The 7824-nt window shown below is 72.9% G+C and overlaps 1 protein-coding gene and 1 non-coding gene across 4 annotated transcripts; one reads left to right on the top strand and one right to left on the bottom strand.

Moving 5' to 3' along the window:
* Window positions 1-1199: 1199 nt before the first annotated feature.
* Window positions 1200-6652, bottom strand: SLC39A4 (solute carrier family 39 member 4). Of its 3 annotated transcripts, XM_062570753.1 has the most exons (5): window positions 6578-6652; window positions 5173-5227; window positions 3672-3824; window positions 2851-3038; window positions 1200-1457 (listed from the first exon to the last, which is right to left on the bottom strand). In XM_062570753.1, the coding sequence occupies exons 3-5, from the start codon at window positions 3814-3816 to the stop codon at window positions 1329-1331; spliced, it is 462 nt and encodes a 153-aa protein (XP_062426737.1). In that variant the 5' UTR covers window positions 3817-3824; window positions 5173-5227; window positions 6578-6652; the 3' UTR covers window positions 1200-1328. The 3 variants fall into 3 exon arrangements, with proteins under 3 accessions (XP_062426737.1, XP_062426738.1, XP_062426736.1); XM_062570754.1 differs by lacking the exons at window positions 5173-5227; window positions 6578-6652 and adding an exon at window positions 4329-4364; XM_062570752.1 differs by lacking the exons at window positions 5173-5227; window positions 6578-6652 and having other exon boundaries at window positions 3672-3890.
* TRNAR-CCG (transfer RNA arginine (anticodon CCG)) lies at window positions 4997-5069 on the top strand. The gene has a single exon. It is a non-coding gene; the product is annotated as a tRNA-Arg (tRNA).
* Window positions 6653-7824: the final 1172 nt, after the last annotated feature.

The raw sequence follows: 7824 nt of genomic DNA, 5'->3' as shown, positions 1-7824 counted from the left end.
TGTCTCTCTTGTGCTGGGGAGCCCAGAACTGGACACAGGACTCAAGATGAGGCCTCCCCAGGGCTGAGCAGAGGGGCAGGATCACCTCCCTCGACCTGCTGGCAACACTCTTCCCAATGCACCCCAGGAGACCATTGGCCTTCTTGGCCACAAGGGCACATTGCTGGCTCATGCTCAACCTGTCATCCACCAGCACTCCCAGGTCCTTCTCTGCGGAGCTGCTCTCCAGCAGGTCAGCCCCCAGCTTGTCCTGGTGCCCAGGGTTATTTCTCCCTAGGTGCAGGACTCTGCACTTGCCCTTGTTGAACCTCAGGAGGTTCCTCTCCGCCCAGTTCTCCAGCCTGGCCAGGTCTCTAGGTGTGTCAGCCACTCCTCCCAGCTTGGGATCATCAGCAGACTTGCTGAGGAGGCACTCTGTCCCCTCATCCAGGTCATGGATGAAGAAGCTGAACAGGATGGGACCCAGTCCTGAGCCCTGGAGGACACCAGTAGCCACAGGCCTCCAAGTAGACTCCACGCCACCAATGTCGACCCTCTGAGCTCTGCCTTTCAGCCGATTCTCAACCCACCTCACTGTCCACTCATCTAACCCACACTTCCTGAGCTTCTCTAGGAGGACGTTATGGAGACAGTGTCAAAAGCCCTGCTGAAGTCAAGGTGCACAACGTCCCCTGCTCTGCCCTCCTCTACCCAGCCAGTCAGTCCACCACAGAAGGCGATCAGGTTGGTCAAGGAAGATTTCCCCTTGGTGAATCCATGCTGGCTACTCCTGATCACCTTCTCCTCCTCCACGTGTCTGGAGATGACATCCAGAATGAGCTGTTCCACCCCCTTTCCAGGGATGGAGGTGAGGCTGACTGGCCTGTAGTTGTCTGGGTCCTCCTCCATGCCCTTCTTGAAGACTGGAGTGACACTGGCTTTCTTCCAGTCCTCAGGCACCTCTCCAGTTCTCCAGGACTGTCATACAGCCTATAGGGGCCGTGTGCCCTATAGGGGCCCCACAATCCCAGGCTACACCCTATGGGGGCTCTGCACCCTATGGGGCCCTACACCCCACGGGGACCGTGCAGTCCACAGCGCCTCCCCCCTCCCCTGGGAGCACCACCCCACGGGAACACCACCCAAGGGGGCCCATCCCCACGGGGACCCCCCACCCCAGGGGGCTGCTGCACCCCACAGAGCCCCACGCCGAAGCAGGAGCCGTGCACCGTCTCGCTGGCTTTATTCTGGCTGCTCTCGTCCCCCAACAATAAATAAATAAATAGGGGGAGGCTGGGGCGCCCCGGCCGCCCCCGTGCCCGGTGCCGCGGGCGCCGCGGGCGCCGCGCTCACAGCGCGATGTTCTCCTCGTAGAGCGAGAGCAGCAGCAGCAGGCCCCAGCCGCTCAGCAGCCCCGCGTTGTGCAGCGCGAAGAGCAGCCACGGCCGCGCGTCCTGCACGTTCATCATGGCCGGCAGCTGCGGGACGGCGCAGGGTGAGGGCTGCGCGCCGGCGCACCGCCGCCGCGCGGCACGGCGCGGCACACGGCACGGCGCGTGTCCAGGGCACAGCCTGGCGCCCGGCACGTGGCAGCAGTGCAGCATGCGTGGCGCGGCGTGGCACGCACGGTGCAGCCTGCATGGCACGGCACGGTGCAGCCCGCATGGCACGGCACACACGGTGCAGCCCGCAAGGCACGGCACGCATCCTGCAGCATGCATGGCACAGCGCAGCCCAGCACGGCACAGCGCAGCGTGCCTGGCACGGTGCAGCCCACACGGCCCGGCACACATGGTGCAGCCCGCATGGCACAGCACGCATCATGCAGCATGCACGGCATGGCACAGCCCGGCACGGCACGGTGCAGCCCGCTCAGCACGGCACACACAGTGTAGCATGCACGGCACGGCACGCATCATGCAGCATGCACGGCATGGCACAGCCCGGCACGGCACGGTGCAGCCCGCTCAGCACGGCACACACAGTGTAGCATGCACGGCACGGCACGCATCATGCAGCATGCACGGCATGGCACAGCCCGGCAGGGCATGGTGCAGCCCGCTCGGCACAGCACACACAGTGCAGCCCACACGGCACGGCACAGCACGGCACAGTATGGCCCGCATGGCACGGTGCAGCCCACACGGCACGGCACGGCACGCATCATGTGGCATGCACGGCATAGTGCAGCCCGCCTGGCACAGTGCAGCCCGCACGGCATGGCACGGTGCAGCCCGCACAGCACGGTGCAGCGTGCCCAGCACGGTGCAGCGTGCCCGGCACGGTGCAGCCCGCATGGCCCGGCACGCATCACGCGGCATGCACGGCCCGGCGCAGCCCAGCACGGTGCAGCCCGCCCAGCATGGCACGCATCATGCAGCATGCACGGCCCGGCGCAGCCCGGCACGGTGCAGCCCGCCCAGCATGGCACGCATCATGCGGCATGCACGGCCCGGCGCAGCCCGGCACGGTGCAGCCCGGCACGGTGCAGCCTGCCCGACACGGCACGCATCGTGCAGCATGCATGGCCTGGCGCAGCCCGGCACGGTGCAGCCCGCCCGACACGGCACGCATCGTGCAGCATGCACGGCACGGTGCAGCCCACACGGCACGGTGCAGCCCGCCCGACACGGCACGCATCGTGCAGCATGCATGGCACGGTGCAGCCCGGCACGGTGCAGCCCACACGGCACGGTGCAGCCTGCCCGACACGGCACGCATCGTGCAGCATGCACGGCACGGTGCAGCCCACACGGCACGGTGCAGCCCGCCCGACACGGCACGCATCGTGCAGCATGCATGGCACGGTGCAGCCCAGCCTGGCCCGGCGCAGCCCGCCCCGCCCGGCCCGGCGGCCCCGGCGCCGCTCACCATGTCGCAGAGGGCCACGTAGAGGAAGAGCCCGGTGGCCACGGTGAAGATCCAGGCCTGGAAGTGGTGGCTGGTGGCGGCGGCCAGGGCGACGTAGAGCCCCAGGAAGGCGGGCAGGGCGCTGGCGAAGTTGAGCAGCAGCGCCCGGCGCGCGCCGAGCCCCGCGTGCAGCAGCGCCGCAAAGTCGCCTGCCGGCCCGCCGCCCCGTCAGGCGCCGGGGGCACCCGCGCCCCGCGCCCCACGCCGGCACCCGGCACCCCCCGAACCTCACACCGGCACCCCCGGCACTCCCCACGCCCCACACCTGCACGCGGCACCCCCCGCACCCCACACTGGCACCCGCCGCGCCCCACACCTGCACCCGGCACCCGCCGCGCCCCACACCGGCACTTGGCATCCCCCCTGCACCCCGCACCGGCACCCGGCACCCCCCTGTGCCCTCCACCCCCCACACTGTGCACCCCCTGCACCCTATGCCCAAGGCACTGTGCACCCACCCTGCACCATGCCACCCCTGCACCCCACACCCCTGCACCATGCACCCACCCTGCACCCCACACCCCTGCACCATGCCCCCCCCTGCACCCCACAGCCCTGCACCATGCACCCACCCTGCACCCCACACCCCCTGCACCCCACAGCCCTGCACCGTGCACCCACCCTGCACCCCACACCTCTGCACCGTGCACCCCACACCCCTGCATCGTGCACCCACCCTGCACCCCACACCTCCCACACCATGCACCCCCTGCACCCCACACCCTGCACCATGCACCCCCCCTGCACCCCTGCACCCCACACCCCGCGCCGCGCCCCCGCACCCAGCTCGTGGGGCAGCTCGTGGCACAGCACGGCCAGCGAGGTGGCCAGGCCGGTGCGCCAGGAGGCGGCGAAGGCGGCGCCCATGGCCAGCCCGTCGGCGAAGTTGTGCACGGCGTCGCCCACGCAGATCATGTAGGGCAGCATGCGGAGCTCTGCGCGCGCCCGCCCCACGGCGCCGTCAGCCCCACGGCGCCGCGACCGCCCCACGGCGCCCATCAGCCCCACGGCGCCCGTCAGCCCCACGGCGGCCGTCAGCCCCACGGCGCCCGTCAGCCCCACGGCGGCCGTCAGCCCCACGGCGCCGCGACCGCCCCACGGCGCCCATCAGCCCCACGGCGCCCGTCAGCCCCACGGCGGCCGTCAGCTCCACGGCGCTGCAACCGCCCCATGGCGCCCGTCAGCCCCACGGCGCCCGTCAGCCCCACGGCGCCGCGACCGCCCCACGGCGCCCATCAGCCCCACGGCGCCCGTCAGCCCCACGGCGCCGTCAGCCCCACGGTGCCACGACCGCCCCATGGCGCCCGTCAGCCCCACGGCGCCCATCAGCCCCACAGTGCCCGTCAGCCCCTGGGGCCGCCACCACCCCACCATGCCCCATCAGCCCCAGGGGGCCACCACCGCCCCACAGTGCCACCACCGCCCCACAGCAGACGCACCTCCTGCTCACTCACCCCACAGCGCCGCTACCTCCCCTCACTCACCCCACAGCATCGTGCTGGGCTCTGGGGGTCCCCACTCGCCTGCCCCACAGCCCCATCCCACCTCATAGCCCCAGCCCACCCCACAGCCCTGTCCCGCCCCATGGCCCCGCCCCCCCCCACAGCCCCATCCTGCCCCATAGCCTAGTCCCGCCCCATGGCCCCATCCATCCTGCCCCATAGCCTAGTCCCGCCCCAAGGCCCCACCCCGGCCCCACGGCCGCATTCCGCCCCACGGCCCCCGTCCCGCCCCACAGCCCCGTCCCGGCCCCGCCGCCCATCCCGCCCCACAGCCCCTCCCACCCCACGGGCCCCGTCCCGGCCCCGCCGCCCCTCTCACCCCACGGCCCCTCCCGCCCCACGGCCCCGTCCCGGCTCCGCAGGCCCTCCCGCCCCACGGCCCCTCCTGCCCCACAGCCCTGTCCCGGCCCCGCAGCCCCTCCCGCCCCACGGCCCCTCCCGCCCCACGGCCCCGTCCCGGCCCCGCCGCCCCTCTCACCCCACGGCCCCTCCCACCCCACGGCCCCGTCCCGGCCCCGCCGCCCCTCTCACCCCACGGCCCCTCCCGCCCCACGGCCCCCCGCGGCGCCGCAGCACGAGAGCCGCCGGGAGCTGTGCAGCGCACTGGCCCAGTGGCCTAATGGATAAGGCATCAGCCTCCGGAGCTGGGGATTGTGGGTTCGAGTCCCACCTGGGTCGGCTGCGGGGCGCCCGCCCTGCTCCCCCTTTTGCCCGCCCCATCGCCCCCCGGGGGTGCTGGGACGCGGGGGCCCGCGGCGGGGGGGCGCCGTGGGGCACGTACCCCGGCTCTGCAGCTCCTGCTTGCTCTGGCTGAGAGGGCCGTCTTCCACCTGCACCTGGGGGGCAGAGCCGTGGGGTGCGGGACCCCCAACCCTCCCCCGGCCCTGCATCCAGGCCCGGAGCAGGGCTCTGAGCATCGCTGCCCCATAGTGCCAGCCCCTGCCCCACAGTGACGACGGGTCATCCCCTGCCCCACACCGGCCCCAGCCCCACGCTGACCGGGCATCCCCCGCCCCACAGCGACCCCGGCCCCCCGCCGCCCCCCACGCCCCCGGTACCAGGTCTGCGCAGGAGGAAGCCGGGAGCTGCGTGCGGCACCGCGCCGCCTCCTCGCAGCGCTGCAGGGCCACGGGGTGCTGCTGCGGGCAGCGGGGCCCCGCGGGCGCCCGGCACGCGTGGGGCCGCCCCAGCAGCCCCCCGAGCCGCTCCAGCACGAAGAAGCCGTAGAGCCCCCCCAGCACCGCCAGCAGCTTCCAGGTGGCGGCGGCGACCTCGCCGTGGTCGTGGCCGTGGTCGCCCTCGGCGTGCGAGTGCAGCCCCAGGAACTGCGCGGGGGCACGGTGGGCTCAGGCGGCGCCGCGGGGGCCGTGGGCGCGTGCAGCCCGGCCCGCCGCGCCGCCGCGCCGGCTCCCACCTGGGGCACGAGGTGCAGCAGGGCGTCCCCGGTGAGCGAGCCCACGGCCAGGCTCACGAAGAGCTGGATGATGTAGTGGTGGGCGCCGGCGCAGGCGCTGCACAGCAGCAGGGCGATGCCGCACAGGGAGCACAGGCACACGAGCAGCGTGGCCAGCGAGCCGTACAAGTACTCTGGTGGCGGGCAGCGCCGTCACGCCCCGCGGTGGCACGGTGCACGGCACGGCGTGGTGCACGGTACGGCACGGCACATGGTGCGGCATGGTGCACGGCACGGTGCACGGCACAGCATGGTGCATGGCATGGTGCACAGCACGGCACGGTGCACAGCACAGCATGGTGTATGGCACGGTGCACAGCATGGTGCACAGCACAACACGGTGCACAGCACAGCATGGTGCATGGCACGGTGCACAGCATGGTGCACAGCACAACACGGTGCACAGCACAGCATGGTGCATGGCATGGTGCACAGCAGGGTGCACGGTATGGCATGGTGCATGGCACAGCATGGTGCATAGCACGGTGCATGGCATGGTGCACAGCACGGCACGTTGCACGGCACAGCATGGTGCACAGCATGGTGTATGGCACGGTGCACAGCATGGTGCACAGCACGGCACGTTGCACGGCACAGCATGGTGCACAGCACGGCACGGTGCACAGCACAGCATGGTGCACAGCATGGTGCACAGCACAGCACGTTGCACGGCACAGCATGGTGCACAGCACAGCGCACGGCACGGCGCGTGGCGCGGCGCAGAGCGACTCACTCTCGGCGGTGCTGAGCTCCCCGGTGGGGCCGGCGGCGTCGGCGGCGTGGGCGCCCGGGCAGGCGCCGCTGAGCTGCTGCTGCAGCAGCGCGGGGCCGAGGCGGGCGAAGTCGGCCCGGGAGAGCGCGCCGGCGGCGCCCAGCCCGTGCAGCTCCAGGAGGGCGCCGGGGCCCAGGCACACCTGGGGACGCGGCGGCTGAGCGAGCGGCGCGGCCCCCGCCGCCCCCCGCGCCCCCCGGCCCCGCGCGGCCGCTCACCGTGTCCCACGCGGAGCTCCTGGCGTCGGCACGGGCCCCCGTGGCCGCGGCGGCGTCCCCGTCCCCGTGCTCGTGCTCGTGGGCGTCCCCGTCCCCGTGGGCGTCCCCGTCCCCGTGGGTGTCCCCGTGCTCGTGGGTGTCCCCGTCCCCGTGGGTGTCCCCGTGCTCGTGGGCCTCCTCCGTGGGGACCAGCTTCAGCTGCTCCATCAGGGCGCTCAGCCCTGCCAGGTGCCCGTCAGCTGGCCCCACGGCCCTGCCCCACAGCCCTGCCCCATGGCCCTGCTGCATAGTCCCTGCCCCACTGCTCTGCCCCATAGCCCTGCCCCATGGCCCTGCCCCACTGCCCTGTCCCACAGCCCCTGCCCCACAATGACACCCCCTGCCAGCTCCCTGCCCCAGAGGCCCCTGCCCCACACCAACACTGGCCTGCTGCCCCAGAACCCCCCCCCCCGGTGATGCCGGCAGCAGCCCCCAGCCCCACTGCCCCCCCAGGGCCCTGCCCCACACTGGCTCCAGCCCCCAGCCTGGGGCAGGGCTGAGGCCGTGCCCCCCACGCCCCAGCCCCCACGCAAAGGCCCTGCGGCACCCCCAGGCTGCACCCTGCACCCGCTCTGCACCCCACAGCCTGTGCCCCCCGCGCCCCCGCCTGCCCCCCGGGCTTCACCCTCCAGCGAGAGGTTCTGGGAGCCGTTGCCGAAGCGCTCGAAGATGTAGTCGAGGAAGAAGCTGGGGGGCGGCAGGGCCCGGAGGCAGCTCCCGCGCAGCACGTGGGCGCCCAGGGTGGCCGGCACCCGCTCGGCCGGCCCGGCGCCCACCTGCGCCGCCGCCGCCGCGCTCTCCGCCTGCACCCGCGCCGCGTCCACGCAGGGCTGGGCGACACCGTTAGTCACGCTTGGGGGGGGGGGCGGTCCCCCCCAGTGCCCCCCTGCACCCCGGCACACGGCAGTGCGCGCAGCACCCCGGCACCGCGGGTGCCCCCTGCACCCCGGC

Source organism: Rhea pennata, chromosome 2 (genome assembly GCF_028389875.1).
Source record: "Rhea pennata isolate bPtePen1 chromosome 2, bPtePen1.pri, whole genome shotgun sequence".
NCBI classification, from domain to species: Eukaryota; Metazoa; Chordata; class Aves; order Rheiformes; family Rheidae; genus Rhea; species Rhea pennata.
Note: the sequence above shows the minus strand (reverse complement) of the source record. Positions and strands in the feature narration are given on the sequence as shown.

Bases quoted from the DNA above. Each gene is read 5' to 3' on its own strand.
- SLC39A4 (XM_062570752.1), bottom strand. From the start codon at position 3,888: ATGGGCGCCGTGGGGCGGTCGCGGCGCCGTGGGGCTGACGGCGCCGTG. The intron at 3,039-3,671 runs GTGCGGGGGCGC...GCGGGCCGGCAG, and splicing joins CGAGCTGCCCCACGAGCTGG to GCGACTTTGCGGCGCTGCTG. The intron at 1,458-2,850 runs GTGAGCGGCGCC...GCCGTCCCGCAG, and splicing joins ACGTGGCCCTCTGCGACATG to CTGCCGGCCATGATGAACGT.